Source organism: Pinus tabuliformis, chromosome 2_2 (genome assembly GCF_031772625.1).
Source record: "Pinus tabuliformis cultivar Carrire ecotype Pingquan chromosome 2_2, CPIR1, whole genome shotgun sequence".
Classification (NCBI taxonomy): domain Eukaryota; kingdom Viridiplantae; phylum Streptophyta; class Pinopsida; order Pinales; family Pinaceae; genus Pinus; species Pinus tabuliformis.
This window is the reverse complement of record NC_142300.1, coordinates 784,620,464-784,642,671: the sequence shown is the minus strand read 5'-3', so window position 1 is coordinate 784,642,671 and position 22,208 is coordinate 784,620,464. Positions and strand designations below refer to the sequence as shown.

Genomic DNA, 22,208 nt, shown 5'->3' with positions numbered 1-22,208 from the left:
TGAGTAGACTCATCTCGGCAGATCGATTGCAGGAAATACAGATGGGTATCAAGATCATAAACAATTGCACTCTCACCCACTTTCTATTCGTGGATGACATTCTCATATTTCTGAATGGAACATTGGGGGATTCCACTACTTTTGCAGCCGCCTTTTGATTATTCTGTTACGCTACTGGTATGCAATGCAACAACCATAAATCCACTCTATCATCCTTTGGTTGTAATCCATATGAGATTCATGTGGCACTCTAGTACTTCCCATTTATCATTATACAGATTGAGGAGGGTCTCAAATATCTGGGATACAGGTTAAAACCATCCAACTACCAGATTGCAGACTGGGTATGGTTGGAAGCCAAAATTGAAAGAAGGCATCACAGGTGGTTGTCCAAGGCGGGGAGACCGATACTCATCAAATCAGTCCTAGAGACCACCCCGATTTACTGGATGTCATTGGCCTGGATCCCGAAGGGTATTATTAGAAGAATACAACAACTATGTTGTAGATTTCTTTGGAGGGGCAAACAAGAAGGTCACATATTTGTCTGGGCTAGTTGGGATAAAATCACAATTCATAAGAAATGGGGGGGATGGGGATTGAAAAATCTAGATTCCTTTGCATGTGCTCTGGAAACAAAGATGGGATGGAATGTTCTATCATCAAAGAATCTTTGGGCAGATGTTATTTATCAGAAATACATCTCTCCCCTACAACTACTTGACTGGATCAGGCTTCCTACATGGGACATGACCAACATATCAACAGTCTGGAGGGCGGTCCTCAATACATTGGACTACGTCAGGGATGGATTGACCTGGAATATTGGCAATGGAAGTTCAGTCAGGATAGGAATTGACCCTTGCATAGTATGTGGGAATGCTCACCTACTACCACAAGGGTTGATACAACATCTTTCAGATACAGGCTACACCAATTTGGCACAAATCGCAGACCGAAACACACTGATATGTTCCGGTAGACATGAAAAAGTTCTAATACATTGGGCATTCCCCCACATTGGCTGGACAATTGGCAGAACTATATTATAGCATTGAAGGAATCACATGTTCGGGTAACTGAGATGGATTATGAACTAAATTGGTCATACTCACCAAATGGGAAATACTCTCCCAAATACGGATACCTCCATATTACTGCAGATCACAGACCCTTCACTTTGGAATGGTGGTGGTTTGTACTATGGAAGCTGAAGGTCGCACCCTGAGCAAATCTGTTTATGTGGTGCATCCTCCGAAATAAGGTTCCTACTGTAGAGAATTTACAAAAACAGACCTTTCATGGCCCATCATGGTGAGTTTTATGCAAAGAGGAATTGGAAACATGTGAGAATATATTCCTAAATTGCACTACCACTATTTCCATCTAGGTCGAGTTCACTGCACAACTTTAGATATAGAACAATTGGCAGGGTCCAATATTCAGGTGGCATGGCACCAATGGTGGAAAAATGCTCACACTCACAGGTGTCGGAACATGCTTGTTATGGTTAGTTGGTGTATCTGGCTATAGCGGAACAAGATAATATTCATAGACACTGCACCATGTTGGGCTCATGTCATTTCTCACCTCATCACAACATACCATTGTTTATTGGAGGAAACCCGAGAACCACTTGCTCACAACATCTTTGTAGAAAACATAGATTATGACATCCCTTAGGCTTATTTTGATGGTTCGGCACAACAACATGGTTGTGGAGGAGGCATACTCCTTCATATCACACGCTCCCACATTTTCAAGATTCAAATGGGATTGGGGGGAGGGACAAATAACTTTGCAGAATTAATATCCCTTTTCCACTTATTATACTTTGCTCTTGTCAAAGGATGTAGAAAATTGTAGATATTTGGTGACTTGCATATCATTATTAAATGGCTTAATCAACAAACTGTTTGTTATGCACACACACTCCGTCACATACTGGATGATGCATTGAGATTGAGAACACATTTTGACACTATTTCTTGGCATCATATATACAGGGAGCGCAACTATGTTTCCGACATGCTATCCAAGGAGGCATCACACCAACCAAAGGGGGTATGGTTGATCCAAGAAGAGCAGTATTTGGACACTTATAGCTACTACCATCGCCCATTCATGGATGAGCAATATTGACAGGGCTAGGGGCCCTAATTTATGAGTATTTTTTGGCACAATTTTGATGTAAATTTTTGAATTATAGCATATGCTTATGTCTATATATTACTGAACTTTTCATATGTAAATATTTATAACTGTCTCCTTTAGATGGGATTGACACATTTTTTGAGACAAAATAGCACAGATAGTGGCCAGACCACTGATACGTCATATGCTATCAACCATTTTCAGCATGTAATTTTCTAATTTAATGAAAAATATGATTTTTCCATGGGAAAAAAATTGTAAAAATTGTTTATTTAATGTTTTAAATTAACAAATAAGTAAATATTTATAATTAAAATATAATTAATGAAACATACTCTGATGGGGTGGATAAGCATGGTGGTATGGATGAGGTTGGGATCGGTCCTGATCGTCCCACATGTTCATAACTTGACATATGGTACACATAACATGCAAGTGGCGTAAGGTGCGTGGAAAGTTTAAGAGACATAGCGTGGGGTTTATAGTCTGTATGGTGGTTTGACTTTGGCAATGGTTATCTGTGGTTATGGGCGATAGTGAGGGTGGAAAAGGTAACGTCGAGTATGCACAGGTCACAAACATGTGCATGCTTACCAAACTAGTCTTTTCTGAGTGCAAGGACATTACAAGTTGGAGGGATTTGTGTTGTGGTTGCTAAGGGGTGAAAATTCGTAGGGTTTGGGATCTTGGTGAGCAGAAGGCTGGTGAATTTCCCTACTATTGGTTAGGAGCTTAGAGGAAGAGCATTCTTTTGCATTGTGTCATTGCGAAAATCAAGAGGGGTTGGGGTTTTTCTTCTGATAGTCTGGTAAGCTCTTTGGTCCGGCTTCTTTGACTTTGGTAGTTTAAATGTGGTGAGTGTTTGTTCTTTTTATGTTTGTTCCTTTGCGCGTCGTGCATAATTCAATGGGGCTCTTTTTGTTCATCATCGAATCTATAGTGTAATTTTGTCTCTAGGTTGCCTCAGGGCCGGGGGAGAGGTCATTTGTCGTTGTTCCAGGGCGCTTAGACCTTTGGTTGTTGGGGGTTCTATTCCCAAGGAATGCCCTTGGGCTTTAGGGTATGTTCTTTTGGTGACCTTGGCGGAGGTGTGCATGGTGCTTGGTGGCTTTGATATTGTTGAGCTTAGAAGTGGGGCTTTATTGTTGGTTCACGACTCTTAGATTGGTGTGCATAGCTAATATTGGCGGTTTGCGTTGCTCGGAAAAATGTTAATGCAACGGGGGCATGCCTGACGTAGAGGGGGGCCTTGTGGGCATTTGGTGGGACGTGGAGGCCATGTGGGGAGATGAAGGGTGATGGAGGTGACGAGGTTGCGTTTGAGGGAGAGTTGGTCCATGATCGTGTTCTGCCATCCAGTCATGTGGTCGTGCCACCTTCCCTGGACTCTTTGGACATGTAGATTTAGAATGTGAATGCACTCCTAGTGGAAATGGGGTAACAAAGGCATGAAGACTGAAATGAAGTAATAACGTTCCTTAATGATTTGTAACACAATCAATGGGAAATCCTTGATAGGTCAGCCTCACTTAAATGGAGCCAAAGACGAACTAATGAACGACTAGATCAGATTAAGGGCCGGATTGATTACCTGGAGTTCCATGTTCACAGGGATCCTCAACCCCTAGACATTCCTAGAGCTGGCCAAACACTAATACCTCCTCAAAATTTGTGATGGCAGTGCACAACATTTGTATTCTCCTTATGTTTTGGGTGCTTTTTGCATTTTATTTCAGGGTTCGATGTAAATTTTGGAATTTTGCTATAATTTTTTGTATCTCTCTCCTGGCCAACAAATTCGGTAGGAGTGAGGTCGAGAGAGAGGTGGAATTCAAGCAAATTTGTTGTAACATTTTGAAAAGTTAATAAAATTCATTTGGTCGACAAAAAAAAATTAATGAAACATAATTAATGTAAAATTTAAATATGAATGTATTACTATACTTCCCTGTCTTGGGCAAGGATTAATAAAATTTGTGGAAACTCAAACCAACCTAGATCCATCTTAATTTACCAAGCATAGAGAGGGATCAAATCTCTTTTCACATCTCAAGAGATTTGATCTCTCTCTAAGCTTGGTAGATAAAGAGTTAAGATGAATCTAAACTAGTTTAATTTCCCTCTTTAAACATACTATATTCCACAGTAATACCATGGGTCAATATCATGGGTTCTCATAAACTTAGAGCTCAAAAGCCACTAGTAACTTGACCAAGTCAAGTTTACCTAAACTACTCAACAAAAAATAATTAAAATAATAATAACATAAAAAATAATTAAAATAATAATAACATAAAGTTATTTTTATTTATTTTAACATGAAATTATTTTTATTATACCTGTAGCAGACATGGTATTTTCAGTTTTGCCTTTGACTACATGTTAGTTTTCCTTTGAGCAAAAATTTAGGTTGTTTATCCATAGTTTAACATTAGAAATTCAATTTTCCTTATTTTTTATTATTATCTAAATTTATTTATTTGTAAGGTGATTGGTTGATGTCTTATTATAGGTTATTTAGTAACTTCCATTTTTTTTAGTTACTAATTTTTCTTTTTTATTTTATTTCATTTATATTTAACTTTATTATTTTTTTGTATTATTTCCATTTCCATGAATTATAATTTTTTCTCCATATTTTCAATTTATAGTGACTTATAATTATATTAAAAACATATTTTAATAAATTTAATTATAAAAAAATATATATTAATAAGAAATAAAAACACATACACATATATAATAAACATATATATTAAAGTGTATATATGTTTTTTTTTTCACAAGAACGGCTATGGATTATATTAGCTGGTTGGCCTAATTGCCAGAATTCTGATTACAATGGGAGTTGTCCAGGTCCAAATAGAACCGACCTCCTGAAGTATTGAAGGGTTTGTATTCCTCTTCCAGCTCTTTTTAGGTTCTACAATGGAGTTGATTTCTGTAATTTGCCCAAGCTTGAAAATGCAAACAAACTGATTTAGAATCAGGCAATAAAACATAGCTGCTGAAATGTTTATGGAATTGGGTCCCAAGTTTCTTCCCCGTCCCTTATCATTGCCCCGGCGGAGAGAAGAACGGCCTTATTTGCTTCACGATCTGCTTCTTTATTATTTTCTCTTAGTACATGAAAGTATTTCAGGTTTTGGAACAGCTTTCCCAAGCTTCTAATTCTTTGAATCTGCCTTGCTAATCTTAAGTCTCAGGGGGCAGTATTGGTCACCATGAGCTTTATGATCACTTGAGAGTCCCCTAGAATGATTGCCTCCTTGATTTCCAGACTCAATAGTAGCTTGAGACCTTGATAAAGGGCCAATGTTTCCGCTTGTATGCTGGAATTGAACCCCAGCCCCCAAGGAAAGATATGGATCAGAGTGCCTTCCGTGCTATTAACCGTTCCTCCTGCCCCAGGCTTGCCAGGATTTCCTTTTGCTGCCCCATCGAAAAAGAGAGAATGAACCTTATGGTTGGAGATCCAGTCTCGAAACTCTTCCTTTTTTATCCCCCTTACTTGCCATTCCTCAAAAGGAATAATGCTTCTGTTGGCTTGACGGAATTGAAGGTTTAAGGAAGTCCCCCAAATAATGTCGAGTTGACTAAGATTCGAATCGTCTTTATGATCCTCCAGGCATTCTTTTAGCTGGATTTTTATCTTAGCCACTACCACTTTGGCATCGTGCTGGGTATTTCTGAATATTCTGTTGTTCCGCTCTAGCCAGATTTGCCAACAACAAATTTTGAGGAGGGAAGACCAGGCAGCCTTTATCACTTTATTTTTAGAAGGGGGAGCTGGATATCTATTCTGCCAGTTAGTGAAGAGTTCGGATATGGAGGCAGGCAGTTCGAAATTTGGATTCCAATGCTCCATCAGTTCTCTCCAGACCTGCTCTGAAAATTTGCATTTTAATACCAGATGGGTGACACATTCCGCCTTCTCTCTGCACAACGAGCATCTAGACAGGCCATAGATGCCACGCCTCTGCAGGTTCTCGTCGGTGAGTATTTTACCGTGACAAAGAAGCCAATTGAACATATCGATCTTGGGCAGCGATGGAATGTCCCAAACTGTTTTCCACGGGGCCGGGTCAGGAGGAACATACGGGATTGCAACAAGATTCGAGTAGCCACACGACACAGTATAACCCGCAGCTAAAGAGCCCCAACCTCGTCTGTCTCTCCTGCGAATGTGTGAAGGGGCAGCTCCGTTTAACAAGTCGCAGAGATGACTGACGTCCTGAAGAAGTTCCGCCGGTGGATCGAGGAAGTTCCAGCCAACCCAACGCGTCCCTTCCCACTTGGAGATGTCCCAGAGAGTGTGTTTACCTGTATTTGTGATCCAGTCACGCAGCTTCTTCATGGAATGACAGTCCCCAATCGGATCGCGATCCATTATGGGATCTGACCATATGTTGATTTTTTTCCCATTTCCAGGGATCCAATAGGCCTTGGAATGGATCAGAGGGGCAGCTTTAGCGCTGAGTCTGGAAAATGAAGAGGTGCCTTGGGGAAGAGGCCCGTCTAGACATCTTGACCTCTCACCTGTGAAGTATTTCCTCCAGAGCGCTAGCTGAGCCCAGCCAGGCTTGGGCGCTATGATTTTCCAAAGTAGCTTAGCTCCCATGGCGATGTTTTGAAGGGGAAGCTTCTTGAAGTTTAGGCCTCCCTCCATCTGAGGTTTGAGGATTGTCTCCCAGTTGACCAGGGGGAATTTCCTCTCGTTTTGCTTACCTCCCTTCCAAAAGAAATTTCGAATGTGCTGGTCCATTTTCTGAAGGATGCCGACAGGAGCTAGAAGCACAGAGAACTGGAATAAAGGGAGACTGCAGAGAACAGATTTGATTAGGACTGTCTTGCCTGCAATGTTTAACCAATTATAGCCCCATGCCTGAAGTTTGACCTTGAATTTTTCTAGCTGAGGTATCCAGTCCCTGCTATAGGCACGCTTGAGGAAGATAGGCATTCCTAAATACTTAAATGAGGTCCATACAACAGAGGCAGCAAATCCTAAACATCTGGCAATGGAGTTGAGCATAGGGGGCGAGGTATTCCAGCTGTATATGTGACACTTTCCTTTATTAAGACAACTTCCAGCCATCATGCCAAACTCATCCAGAGCCTCTTTGAATCTGGTGGCTGAGTGGATTGAAGCAGCCCCAAGAAGCAGTGTATCGTCTGCAAACAGGGCATGATTTATGTTCTGAACTCCTCTTGCAATGCAAATCCCTGGAATCTCCTGATCTTGCATTTTTTTGTTTAAGTGAAAGCTGAGAACTGAGGCTTGGATAACAAACAACAGAGGAGACAGGGGGCAGCCCTGCCTTAATCCTCTTGTAGCTTTAAAGAAACCTGCAGCTCTGCCATTAATTAAGGGGGCTATCCATGGCTCCGAGATGCAAGCCCGGATCCATTTTATAAAGCTCTCTCCGAATCCAATTTTTTTTAAAACATTCAACAGAAAGCTATGCCTAACACGATCAAATGCATTTGCTAAATCCAGTTTGATGGCCATACCTCTTTCCTTGCGCTGGTGACTGGATAGGATTGCCTCTTGAACTAGAATGAAGTTATCCACCAGCTGTCTTCCATGGATGAAGCCCCCTTGATTCTCAGGAATGATTTTAGGGAGGATGTGCTTCAGCCTACTAGCAATGATTTTGGTGATCAGTTTGTAGCCAATATTACAAAGAGAGATGGGGCGAAATCTATTGAACGAATTGACGCCCTTCTCCTTAGGAATAAGTGCAAGGAATGAGGAGTTTGTGCTTCCTCCAATTTTCTGGCAATCTTACGATTTTTGTATCATTTTAAGGAGATCTTTTCCCACAATGTGCCAACAAGATTGAAGAAATCTGGCAGAGAAACTGTCAGGTCCTGGGGTTTTATCAGGGTCCATGGCAAAGAGAGCAGCTTTGACCTCATCCATGGTGACTTTAGCTTCTAGCTGGAGGTTCATATGAGTTGAGATTGAAGAGGGGACCCCGTCCAGCAGACAAGAATTCTGAGATCCATTCGCCTCTTCGCTGTACAGTTTTTGGAAATGGCGAAAGGCTGCCTGCTTGATGTCTGTAAAGTCTTTGTGGGTCACGGCTTCTTCTTTGATTTCTGCTATATAGTTGAAGCTTTTTCTGGCTTGAGATTGTTTGTGGAAATATGAGGTGTTTTTGTCTCCTGCTTTGAGCCATAGGCAGCGAGATTTGATCCTCCAGGCTTCCTCTTCGTTCAAACAGGCTTTGTGATATTGCTGTTGAAGATGGGCCTCTTTGTCAAGAATTTCTTTAGAGATGTGGGCCTCTTCCAAGATCTGGTGGTGGGCATCTAGCATGCATTGGATCTTTTTCCTTTCAGTAGCTGGATTAGGAAGAGATTTGGCCCAGCTTTTTAGGGCAGATTTCACTCTTCTGAGTTTCTCTTCCCAGATATAGAATGGAGAGCCATTGACTAGCTGAGACCAACTTTGCTTGACAATCTGTAGGAAGCTGGGTTCCTTGATCCAAAGAGGGCTGAATTTGAAGGGGATGGGGCCAAGATCCGTGAGGGTTCGGAGGATCAGCTTGATGGGGTTATGGTCAGAGGTGCTACAGGGAAGGATATGCATGTTGGCATCTAAACCAAACAGAAGGAAGGAACTTTGCACAAAAAATCTATCTAGCCTTGCTGCAATATGCCCAGGCCCTATTCTTTTATTTCACCACGTGTACGTACCTGAAACAGGCTTGATATCTAGCAAATCCCAGTCTTGGAGAAGATCTTCTACCCATTCCCTTGCCGGGTCTCGCACAATGGTTCCTCCACGCTTTTCTGTAGAGTGCAGTGTGAGATTTAGGTCTCCTGCAATGATGATGTTTTCTAGAATGCCCAGATCCACTTGGTTTCTTAATGAATCCCAGCAAGACTTTTTTTCTCCAGCGCTGACCGGCACATAAACGTTGAAGAGGCAAAAGGTTTCTTTAGTAACTAAATGTTGCATCTTCAACATCAACCAGTGGGTGGTTGAAGTTTCAGATATTAGCGAGAACATGCTATCATTCCATAGAGATCCCAGCCCTCCAGAGGCTCCTCGGGCTGAGACAGCAGCTGCTTTGCTCTTATTCCATAGTTTTCTACTTAGGTGAAGGAGGCCCGAATCCTCCATCTTGGTCTCCTGGAGGAGGAGTATGTCCGGGGCTTCTATTCTTATTAAATTTCTTATTGCCTCTTCTTTGATTTTGCTCCCCATACCCCTGTAGTTCCAGGAGATGATTTTCATTATTTACCTTTGCTTTGGTGGGCTCCCTTGGAGCCTTGATGCTGGTTTCTAACCATCTTTGGTTTTTTTGCTAACAGCTTCTCCAATGTAGGTTGGCTGCCCTGCAACTTGTCCTTATACGTTTCATGCTCCCTTTTCTCCCGATCTGTTTTGCGCCCTCTTGTAGATCTCCTTACAGAGGCTTGGGAGTCTCCTATTTCTCCTTCCTCCTCCGAGTCTTCCGATTCTTGGTCCTCTTCCTCAACTTCTTCTAGGGTTCCTTTTGAGCTTTCTGCTACGCCTGAGTCTTTGGAGGGATTGGGCTGACCGCCTTTCTCTGGAGTGACTGATTTCTAGGCCTCGACTTCATGGGTGTCCTCTGGTTGAGAGCTGAGGGGATCAAACCTGTTTTCTAGGGCAGTCTTGGGCTGGGTCTGCTGAGCAGGGCCCTGATGAGGATTGCCATTAGATCCTCCCACCTTCTGAGCTTTGAGAGAATTTTTAGTTCGCTTGACTTGGTTCCAGCCGTCCTCCTTCCCTTGCACAGATTCAATATTGGACGGACAGCTTCTGGCGAAATGGCCATAAACATGGCATTTCCGGCATTTAAAGGGCAGCTGTTCGTAGTCTAGTTTCTGCATGTGTGTCCAGCTTCCAACCTTGATTTTAATGGCCTCTGGAAGTCCCTCCTCCAGATCCACCTCCACGCAGATCCTGGCACAATCATATTGATCCTTGTTATTTGCCCGATCTATAAATTTCCCCAGGGCATTTCCTATGTGCATCAATGAGTCCCAGTTCCAGCAATGCACTGGAAGATTTGGCAGCCTGACCCACACTGGGACAACTTTGGGTACATCCACTGCCGGATCAAAGTCCGGAGTCCATTTGTTCAGGTACAGACCCTGGGGGCCCATGAAGTAGGGGCCGTTTCGAAAGATCAGGTCTTTGTCGTCCTTTGAGGTAAACTCGAAGAGGAAGAATCCTCTCCCTAAGAAGTAAGAGGTCACACTTTCTTGGATCAACGACGCCCAGTTTCTTTTGACCCAGTTCTCTGTGGATTTGGGGGAAGGCCATAGTCCGGTGAACTGGCCGACAAGAGCTCTCTCGGACAAGGACAATGCTACCTGGATCGGGGTTTCCGGAGGGAGGGAGATCTCAGGAATATCGTCCAGTTTCTTGACGAATTTTGCAGCTTCGACATTCTTCTTCTTAGGGAGACCTTCCAGGAGACGATTGAAGGCCTCAGCTGAAGAGGACGGAGGGGGGGGAGGGGAGATCACCGCCTGGGGAGTGCCCAGCACCTCCATGGTCCCAAGCAGCCTGCCAAGCTCGATCCGGGCCTGCTCAAGCCTTCAATGAACCAGCCGACCGCATGGCAGGCGGAGAGTAACGAGCGAGCCCTCCCGCAGAGCGCAGAACGACGGAGTGCGGGCTTGCGCGCAGCCTGCGGGACGCGCAGAAAGCGGATCTGGGCAGGGCCGAGGGCGATCAGAGCAGCAGCGCAGCAGAAAGAGATTCAATAAACCCACATGATTATTAATATTATAAGCCTTAAAGATATTAAAGTGTATATATGTTAATATAAACAATATTAGTTAATCGTATTTCTTAAATTTTATTAATTGTTTTGTTTTTGTGTTTATTATTTTTTAGTTTAATTAAACTATATTTAAACTAAGCAGCAGGTACTAGTTGCTATGTAACCCCTGTTTTTATTTAGTTAAAATAAATGGATTACCTCTCAACACAATTAAATAAATATTCGATATAATCAAATAAATATCACAAAAAACTAAATTTTATTAAATACTTATATAAACAACTCAATTATATGAGATACCTAGAGTTAAAATCATATTAGAAAAACTTTAAAACTTCAATAACTTTCAGAAACGAATCCTTGCTCTTCTACTAAAGTCTTTCTTAAAAGAAATTCTTTTCCGGCCTAGTCTTAAAAAACGATGCAAGGAACCAAAGATATGACTTTGGGCAATTAGGTTTATGTTTGAATTTTTGAGAAATTTAATTTTAAAGGTATTAAATTTTTTTTTTATAGTGGAAATAGATTTAATATATTTTTTAATACAAATTACAGAGCAATAACTAAAATTTCCAAAAATTTCTACCTAATTTTCTTAAAATCATACCTATATTTCTTTTACTTTCCAAAATTATAACATCATTACAACAAAATTATTTATTTTTTCCAAAATTATAGCCTCATTACAGCCAAAAAATCATTAAAGCGTTGTCAACCGAGTCCACCATTTTATCCCCGTAACAAAAAATCACCAAAAATCACCACCATTTTTTCCATAATTTCCCGGCCAAAAACGATGCCTCGTTGGAGTCATTAAAGTAATAGAGGTGATATGCGGTACGCGAAAAATTCCCAAACGCTTCACAGTACCGAAGTTCAATGGACAGCTGGATGCGTAACTCTGTAACTAAAGCTCCTTCATGTTATACCCAACAGTAACGTAGTTCGTCGTCCGCGCTGGGTGTGGTTGAGGTTTTGGTACGGAAAGAGCTAATTAGCCATTTCCAGTGTATTTAATGTCCGAGGATATGCACGCCGCTTAGCCCGATAATAGGTGAAAACTAAAATATTAGTTAATGTCAAAACTTGACTTTCGCGTGTTATCGCGTTAACCGGTGCATATCCCCGGACATTAAATACCCTGGGATGGCTGGTTAGCTCTTTGTCTGTATCAAGTCAAGTCTTGCTTCATCAAATACCCTGGGATGGCTGGTTAGCTCTTTGTCTGTATCAAGTCAAGTCTTGCTTCATCCTGAAGGCTGAGGATTGTATGAACTGAAGGTCTAGGCTGAGGATTGTATGAACTGAACGTCTTGTTAGGAATTATGGAAGAAGGAATGGTTTCTGTTGCTTCAACGTCTGGGTCTAACATTCCAACTGTTTTCAAGGTAATGTGTGTTGCTTCTGACAAACAAGAGGTTAGCTTTGTTGAGAAGGTCCAACTTCCACAGGACCAGATTTTACTTCTTTGCAATGAGCTTGTTCCCAATTCTGCAGTAACCACCGGTGCTCAATTTACCCAAATGCACATAAATTTCAATGCACTAAATCAGCGATGCTTGCCTGTGGTTGCATTCTACGGGAACAAGCAAATGATGGCAGAGTCTTTCAAGAAGCAGGGTTTATTAGGAGAAGAAGAGGTACTTGATCAGTTGGAACCAGGACTGTATGCAATAGTTCGAGAATCCGCCATTTTTGTTTTCTACTGGCATGAAGGTCAAGATCTCAAACAAGCTTCGAGGAAGGACGTTTCTTGCAACTTCATTCGATATCTCGTAGAGCTCTCCGACTATCTGTATGTTTGTGTTCAGGGCTACTATCCCTTCGAAACTTCAGGTTCTTCGGTCAGAACTGTTTCTTTTAAAGGGAGACGCACCAAGAAGCTTCAAATAAGCCATGTGAAAAACTCTGAGAACGATGTCAGGCTTTCTGATGGATTTAATGTTGCCATTGATAGGCAATTCAAGAAAACGGCTTCGGCGCCTCCCGTAGCTCCAAGTAATGTTGTATTCTGTGATGGTTATAATCGATGTGCTTTCTTGATTGTAGATTACAGGCCTTCAATAGTTTCTACAAGGCCCGAGTGAAAACTCTGAAAGGAACTCATCAACTTCGTAGTCAAATCGACAGCTGGTTGAAGGACGGTGATTTGAACTTCTGCAATTTCATGAAAACTCTCAACGCTTCCATGGCGGAAGCCCGAGTAGGCGCTTCTGCCGAGTTCTCTATGGGAGCAATTCAGGAGAGTGTCGTTGCCTGCTTTCTGAAAATTCTACCAGAATACTTTAATGGAGCACAATTTTTTGACCCCCTTGGGACTGCGTCCTCCCAACATCATGAAGAATTACGTGGCTCTGGTTCCATTGATAGGTTTGATCAACTGCACAGCGAGTTGAGTAAGATCTTAGCAGGCAAGGATTGTGATAAGAAGCTCGTCTTTTTTGGATCGGAGGTTAAATTTACTGGTGATTATCATGCTGGTCATATTTATAAGATTGAAGGGCCCCAGAATGAAAGTGGGCCTGTTAGATATGGAAGAGAACTAATTTTGAAATGTTCACATCCAAAGGAGACATTGAAGGTCACGCTACTGCAATTCAACGAAGGAACAACTGTGGCGTCATTTTCATTTTCAGGTGACCGGGTAAAATTGAGTACTAAAGCTACTAAAGGGAGCGTAGAGGGAACCGTTGAAGTTGTCAATGACAGTTCCGTCGTCATTCAAAATTGGGTGAAGTCTCTGATTCCTAAGAAATTGCAGTGTTTGGGTAGAAACATCGGTTTTGTAGCATTCCTGGTTACCAAAGAAGCTAGTGACGAACATATGCCTTCAGTTGAAAAGCCTCTCATTGAAAATATTTTGACAACAGAGAACTTAAAGAGTGTTGAGCACGAACTACCAGATGGGATTTGCAAGCTTTTCAAACAATTCGTGTCAACAGTTGGAGCTCCTCTTGATCAAGCGACGTGGGTGACCCTCCGATCTCATAAACAGGCCGGAACAGTAATTTCACATCTTTATAAGACATCCAGAGAAGAATTCGTAAAAAACATTGAAGCCATGGTTTGGAAAGAGTTGCGGAGTACTCTTCAAAAGAAGTTCGAATCTGAAGGCAACGAAACTGTGAATCTGCTACAGGAAAACCTGCATAGGGAGGAAGACGCATTCCTCTCAGAAATGAAGCGGGACATGTCGGTGATCACAGGCAAACCTGTTTGCAGGTCCATCGAGGGTTGTGAAGTTCAGAGTATCTGGTATACTTACTATGAACAGGTTGTTCTGAAGGTTTCAATTGAAAGACTTGAGAAACCAAGCATTGCATGGAAGATTTCTGAGCTGATGCCAAGGAAAAATGATTTGGAGGAGTTAAGCCGAAATGCCGAGTATCGGATCACTCCTACGTGCACTAATCAATTTGAGTTAGTTACCCTTGACCCTGAGATAGAACGAATACTACAATTGGTGGCCCTCAAGTCCGGGCACTTGTTGGCGTTCATTAAGAATTTGGCTGATCCATGTCTGTATGTTTATAGCTGCTCGCGCATGGGTTCAAGGTTAGATGGCATAAATCCTATTCGAAGATTCAGGAGGGGTTACGATTTATTGTCTTTTGATGAAGGTACTCGATTTGTAGCCCTATATGATAAGCTAACCTCTAAGGTTGCAGTACACAAGTTTGATGATTCTTTCCGCAAATTAGATTGGACAGGGGTAGATGTGGATCTCCATAAATTTTCTGGCATGGGAATCTTAACCTGGATGCATCTGATACCAGGTAAAAGGGAATTGATCCTGATTGATGATACAAACAGGGTCAGGGTGGTGGAACTCCATCAGCAGCCGATGATGAAACCTAGGCTACTAATTCTTCCTTCACCTGTTTCAGTAGCTCTTGTTTCTGTGGATGGATCATTTTTATTTGTCTTTAGCAAGTCAGACAACAATGACGAAGTAGTAGAAGCTATTGACTTTTCTGTCGTGGTGGAGATATATGTCTTGGCTGATGTCATGAGCTACTTGAGGACCATTCCCCTAAACAAAAGAATCAGAGATTTGGGAGAGCTTCAAGTGAAGATTGTAAATTTTGGATCACAGAGTCATCTTGTTTTCTTCAGTGCATCAGTTCCTCATAGCATTTCTTCCCACATATTGAAAACTATTTCAGCAAAGGAAGTTGTCCAATTGCAAGCAATAGAAAGTACAGAAAACAAGGTAGTTCAAGTGCCCGAAGAAAGAAGAATTTCTGGATCTTGTCCCCAATTAGAGTATATATACCATATTTTCGATAAGTTTGCAACCAGTCCCGCTCTCTTCGGTGAAGTTAAGAAGACTGTTTTTATCAATGTAATATTAAGCACCAAAGATATTGATACAAAATGTAATGAAGATGACTGTAAAAATGCCTTGAAAACTCTTCTTCAAAAACTGGAGAAGGAAAAAGGTAAAGATTTCTCAAATACAGAGATTCGAATTGATGTGAAAAGATTTGAACCATGGATATCTGGGGGTTCAGTTGATCGAACGGACTTGGTAACCAAGGCTATGGGAACATGGATTCGCAGGCTTGCGTGCCTTGTTCCTATCCAAATAGCCCGAGCAGAAAACAATGGACTGCTTGCTCTCAAGGATGGGTTTCAGATGCCACCGGAACTGAGTTATACAGACAGTTTATCTCTGACAAATTTGATAACTTTTGGCATTTATGACACAGTTCTTAGTAACTGGGAGGGCGAGATTATGGTCATATCATCCATGGGAAAACAAAGCAGCGGGAAATCTTATTTGTTAAACCACTTGTCAGGGTCTCTTTTGGATGTGGCAGGTGGAAGGTGTACCGATGGAGTGTGGATGACTGTGAGAGCAGCAGAGAAACGCATTTATGTCATGCTGGACTTTGAAGGACTGGGTAGTTTTGAGCGGACAGAACAAGAAGATATGCTACTATCTGTTCTTAATGCAGCCATAAGCAATTTAACAATCTTCAACAAGAAGGTAGGTTCTTAAATTCTTTTGAAGTGTTTTTGATAATCTTTTTTTATTACAAATGAAAGCATATGTATAAAAGAAAAATATAATGTAATAGATTATTTCTGTTTCATTGAGATAATTGCTGCAATAAAGTCCTAAGAAGGTATAATTGAAATCTGTTTCCCTTCTTTAATTAATAAATTGTTTGGTCAGGTACCGTATTTGATTAGATTTTTTAAGAAGATGACACTAAGACATTTACAAAGAAATTTACAGTGTACTTTTCAAGTTAAAAGAATAGTAACAATTAAAATTTAATGTTATCATTCATAAGTCAACAGAATAAAAATTTGATGTTATCATCTATAAGTCAAGAGAATAAGTTTCTTATTGAATATGGAATATAAGGTTACACTGTAATCGGGATTAACATCTGGCTTTATGTATGGGACCATTACTTGTAAGTACTTGCGTCAAAATATAAAGCCTTAGAGGTGATTATGGTGGCATAATGGTTTACTTGTAAATGCTGTTTGTGTTGTAATCCTCATTTTCCTCAAAGAGTATACATTTTATACATTTTGAGTGGGAGACAACCTAAAAACATCTGGCAAGGGTGGAAACTTGCTCATTCAACCTGCATTGATAGGTTTTTCAAGTCAGGCTATGGTGCACTATTTCATTAGAGAAATATATAACCAAAAGATGTTGAGAAGGTTGTCCAAAGCCATTCTGTCTGAGTAACATCCGAATTTTTACTGACAGTAAAAAAATAAAAAACAAGAGAGTAAGTTGATGCCTGTCATCAAGATGGGCTTTGGTGAATGCAAATGCAAAATTCTATTGAAATATTAATGCAAAATTCTAGTGAATTGTATCATAATATTGATTAGGAAACTGACATTTCAAAATATATATTTGATAGTCATCAATTTGAATCGTAGGGCATTTATCATTGGTGAATCTACTCTTTGTGAACTAAGTTTTTGGAGGTGGTATTTGATGCAAAATCAATCACATATGATTTGTATAAAATCTTGTGAGACCAAACTTTGTTTAGTTTGGCAACCCATTTAAACTCTGTATTTGAAGAAGACCATAGCTTGGCAACCCATTTAAACATTTGAAGAAGACCACTGAACACGGTGGGAGTCAATACTGTGTGCAGGAGGAGATAGAGGTTCTTGCTAGGTGTATCATAAGGCCATCTTCATTCTTTCCATGTTGAATCCTGAATCCTGAAGACAATTGTTTAATTTGTGGTGATCTTCAATGGAGATAGGATTTTGCAACTCTTTAATGTTAATTCTGTGTAAGGTCAAAAAGGCTTTTTGTGTGGATGAGTTTTCCATTTTAGTTATGTTTTCTATATTGTATAGTTCGCTCCAATAAAATACATTTTTGCTTAATATTCTTGTTTAAAAGGTAGGATTTCAATAGTACGTATTTGTAGTTATCTAATACTAAATCGATTTTAAAGGAAAGTCTCAACTTCTTCCAGATCTCCCAATTTCTTTGTATTATCAAAGAGTCTTGGATATAGAATATAGGAAGTTGAAATAGTATCAGAAACATAAAAATTTATGAAGCTCACCCACATGTTTTCCTTCTAAACTCATGTCTATGAATTGGGATAAATAAAAACGGATTTCTGTGAATGCAAATAATAAATCAATTGGCTGCTAATATCTTAAATAATATATCTGAAATTTGAATTGTTGGGCTCAATGATCTCCACTTAATTCCTCCTGGTTGAAATTGAATTTTGTTGGAGTTGTTTTCGAATGCTTTTAAAAACTCGCATAATACTCCTATGTAACAGGACTTCCATTTGGACAAAGAGACAGAAGTAGTCTTTGACCGCTTCCAGAATGGGATCAGCCTTGTTAAGCAGGACAAGGACAAAAAGTTCTTCAAGGGAATTTTCTATATTGCCATCAAGGACGTGGACAGTTCGGATGTGGATGATTTGAAACATGAATTCGAAGAAAAAATTTCCAAAATATGTTCCAAAACTCATGAAAACTTTCTTTCAAAAATGTATGGCGGAAAGGTTGAAATAGCTGCAATGCCTCCATATAATCGACCTGAGTACCAGGAAAGTTTAAGGGAGATCGCATTTACAGTAGAAGAGATGAATTCATGCTATCACAACAGTATCGCTTTCTTGAATGATGTGAAGCTAGTAATTGCTCAGATTGCAGCTAAAGACTGGACTTCTGTAGATAGTAAACGTGTAGCCCTCAGGGTGGACATACTAAGGAGAAATCTAAAGTCTGTTATAGATAGAGGATGCCTTTTTACTACAGGGGCAATTCAAATGCTAGTTAATTTGGATACGCAGCAAGAAGTTTCAGATTTTCCAGTTGCTGTTGAGGAGTTCACATTAAATGATTTCCCTGATACTGGCTTAGAATTGGCACCTTCACAAGAACCGACGGCCGTTACTGGAAACATTTTATCTGAGCTCAGGTCAAGATTAGAAACTGTTGTGCCGAGAAAAGGAAATGATGGTGAATGGTGGCACTCCGTTTTCGAAAGATTTTTGGGTGCAGTGGCAGATCGAAGGCGAAAGCGAGTTGACCAATGGTTGACGTCAAACACAGTGGAATTTCTCGGTTCGGATGAGGTGCAAAAACTACAGTTAGAGGCTGCTGCGGGTATTGCAGAAATGAAGCAAAGGCTGTCTGTTTGCGGATGTAAATGCTCCAAATGCTTTTGGAGATGTGTGCATGAAAAAGGTCATGTCTGCTCTCATTCTTGCATGGGTAGCCATGTATGTTCAGAAAAATGTACCTTCTGCACCATGGAGGAAGCAGGGAATTCAGTTGAGGAATGCAAAGATTTGGCAGGCCATGAAGGCCCCCATGACTGTAAAATGAGAAACCACACCTGTGGGCAAGTTTGTGACTTGTTTCAGAAGTCATCCAGCTGTAATAAATCTTGTTCTATTCAGCTTGGGCATGAGGGTCGACACAAGTGCAATTCTCCTCAACACATGTGCAAGAAAAAATGTTCTCTTCCCAGTTGCGAAAATCAGTGTGTTGTCCCAATTGAGTTTGGGGATCATGATAAGCATGCTTGCCATGAAAGATACTGTCAAGCCCCATGCCTCATGAAAGGATGTACGAGGACATGTGGTCACAAGGACCATTTTCATGAGCTCAATCGTGATGCAGAACATCTGTGTGGGAATGAGCATGTGTGCCTTGATAAATGCGAGGTGCCTGGAATATGTGAGATTTTTACTGAATTAGTTCACCAAACAAGGCAGTTCCAAGGCTGCAGAGGGTCTTTCGAGTATGAGCATGTATCAGAGCAGAATGGTCTACGAAAGGATTGTTGTGTCCCAATACCAGCCTTTAAGAGGAGCCATGAAGGACCCCATGTTCATACAACTAAGGAGGATGCTATACATTATTGTGAGACAAGATGCCATAGTTGTGGCTATTTTTGCCAACTTCCAATCGATCACCCTGGTTTGCATAACACAGTGCATGGTAATATGAGAAATGCCAAATTTATTTCAGAAACAGAGGAGATTGATATTGATGACAGAAAATATGCATGGGGAGAAACAGGGCTGGCAGAAATGTGCAATATGCATTGTAAAAAACAAGGCAGGGGCCACATTCACTTGGTCCCATGCCCACAAAACTGCACCAGCAAGCTCTACGATGGCTCCAGGCATGAGACTAGGAAATATGGTCCTGACCTGGATGTACCCAAGGATGAGATGAGCCATGAAACATATTGGAAGTATATTAGATTCGTTGATCCCTGCACAGAGGAAGAGCAGACTGAGTTTGGCCTCTGCAATCACTATTGCAGATCAGAGGAGCATGAAGATCTTCAAGACAAAAAGTCTGGTGCAGCTCAGAAATCTTATTGCACTGAGAAACTTTGGCATTCTCCCATCAAAAGAACTGGATTTAGTGTCAGTTCTGCAGGCTATATAACAGATGATGGGCACCATTTTGGCTGTGATCATTCCAAGAATGTTCCTCATCATGTCATTTTTGTCATTGATAAATCGGGGTCCATGGGTAGTCTAGATATTAAGCCAACAATGTCCATGTTTTCTCCTTTGCATGATTGTAGGCTTGGTTGTGTATATGAGGCAATAATAAGGTTTATAAGAACTCGTCTGAGGACAGTATCTGATGATTCAGTATCAGTGATTCTCTTCGACTGCAGTGCATTTATTGCTGTAGAGATGAAAGAGATGAGGGAGGAAGTTGTTCATTTGCTTCTTCCTTATGATGCAGATGGAGGAACTACTTATTCATCTGGGTTGGAATTGGCTGAAAGGGTGATGATTAAAGCCTCAAAAGATCCTACAACTGATCACAAAAGACCAATGATTGTGTTTTTGAGTGATGGAGATAATGGTGGGGGAGGGGATCCTCTATATTATGTCAACAGAATGAAACAACAAGAGCCGAGGATGATTCTTCATACCATAATGTTTGGAACTGAAGCTACGACCAATATCCTCATCGAAATGGCTAATATTGGCAATGGAACATTTCAACATAGTCTCGATGAAGTGCAATTAGCAAGAAGCTTTGAAGACCTAGCCACAAGTCTTAAGCCCAATGTTGCAGCCTTAATGTAGGGATGGGGCAGGTATTTTAGACCAATCTTTGGTTATAAAAATTCTACTGCACATACAGACTAGGTTAGACATCTGGATTTTTGTTATGAAAAATCTGTCTTTATGAATCAGTTCTTATGTTTTATTTGAGTAACGTAATGTGGTATGGCAATACAGAACCCACGGCAACTTATGAGGAGGCTTCTGCATGATGTAGCCAGATCTGAAGTTCACGAAAGTACACATATTTGAATAATGTAATGCAATGTCGTAGCTCCATATTTGTGGATGAATATACAAGCTACAGAAGCTAATATGAGATAGGTTAACTATGTGAATATTGTAAGCCATATCTGAAATTCAAAAGATACACATGTTTGCTTTAATGAGGTATCCATTAAAAAATATCATGATTTTTGCAGTTTTAGGCTTCAATGAACATCATTTTATGATATTTTCTTGCACATTTTCCAGTTGTGAGCTCCTCTTGTCCGTTAAAGTTGCATTTGTTACTAATAGTTAACATATTATTTGCAATCTGTAAATATGCACTACATGTTGCAGAATGAACTGTTTAGTTATATTTGTTGGAATACTGAAACATGTGTTGATTTTCTTTTGCGGTTATCTCTCAATTGTGACTATAAGCTGGTTAGTAGTCAATGTGCTCTGTTTTCCTCCGCTTTCTCCACCTATCTAACCATGATTCACTCTCAACAGTGCCCCACTCATGCACTCTGAATGTCCACGTCCAATATTTCAGTCTCTCCATATGTTGTTCATCTCCATCAAGCAATGTTGGGCTATCTTAATCCACTTGGGATGATCTATCAAGTACATGAAGTGCTATGGCATTTACTTTTGATTCCAAAACTGTGTTCACCTCAGCAACTGAACTCCTTCATATGAAGTTAAATCTCACCATACCTAACTAAAGTTTCACCTTGGTTTCTATGACAATCTTCTTTGTGATGGTTCCTTGTTCAGTATTGTTGTGAATGATGTCTCCTTCTTCCATATCCAAGAGAGATCTCATTCCCCGCTTCTCCTAAGAATTTCTTTTCTTCAACCTGCAAATCAGCCTTATCTGAAGCAATTTTATCCTCTCTGATCTTCTCATTTAAGAGGTCTTTAGTTGCAAGCTTATTCTCTTCTCCAGTGCTCATCACCAAAGTTTCCACAAACTTTTCTAGGATGCAATTTGCAACATCATTCTTCCCCTCACATTTATCTACATGCTCAAATTCTCTTAGCCTCTTCTTACATGCTGGAAAAAACATAGACATTCTTAGTATTTATGCACTCTTCCTCGAGTGTTCACATTCTTTCAAGCTGCAAAGCACCTGCACAACTAAGACCGCCCCTGAAATCTCCCTCGTTTCAATTCATTGTCTTTCTTTCTTCTCTAAAGCCCTTATTTTTCTTTTCATGACTTGGATCTCCACTTTTCTTTGTTTTCTTTCCTCACACTCTTTGATTAGTTGCATAATAGCATGTATCTCTTCGATGATCCACTTCTTCTCTTCTTGGTTTACCTGCTTCTTCACTGTTTTTAACTTTCGGAAGCAAACACGGAACACATCACCAATCGTTCCTCTCCATATGGATTTCTTTGGCTGACTTGATTTTCTTAGATGCTTGTATGCACCTTAGTGCATTTTAATGCTCTTAAAGACATTGCAAGGATTAGTGAAGCAAATGAATTCTTGCTTTGCAATTT

The 22,208-nt window shown here is 40.6% G+C and overlaps 1 protein-coding gene across 1 annotated transcript; it reads left to right on the top strand.

Moving 5' to 3' along the window:
- Positions 1–17,837: 17,837 nt before the first annotated feature.
- On the top strand, positions 17,838–20,885 carry LOC149195039 (uncharacterized). Its single transcript, XM_089408068.1, has 2 exons — positions 17,838–20,520; positions 20,666–20,885. Exon 1 carries the CDS (start codon positions 17,930–17,932, stop codon positions 20,507–20,509), a length of 2,580 nt encoding a protein of 859 aa, XP_089264194.1. The 5' UTR covers positions 17,838–17,929; the 3' UTR covers positions 20,510–20,520; positions 20,666–20,885.
- Positions 20,886–22,208: the final 1,323 nt, after the last annotated feature.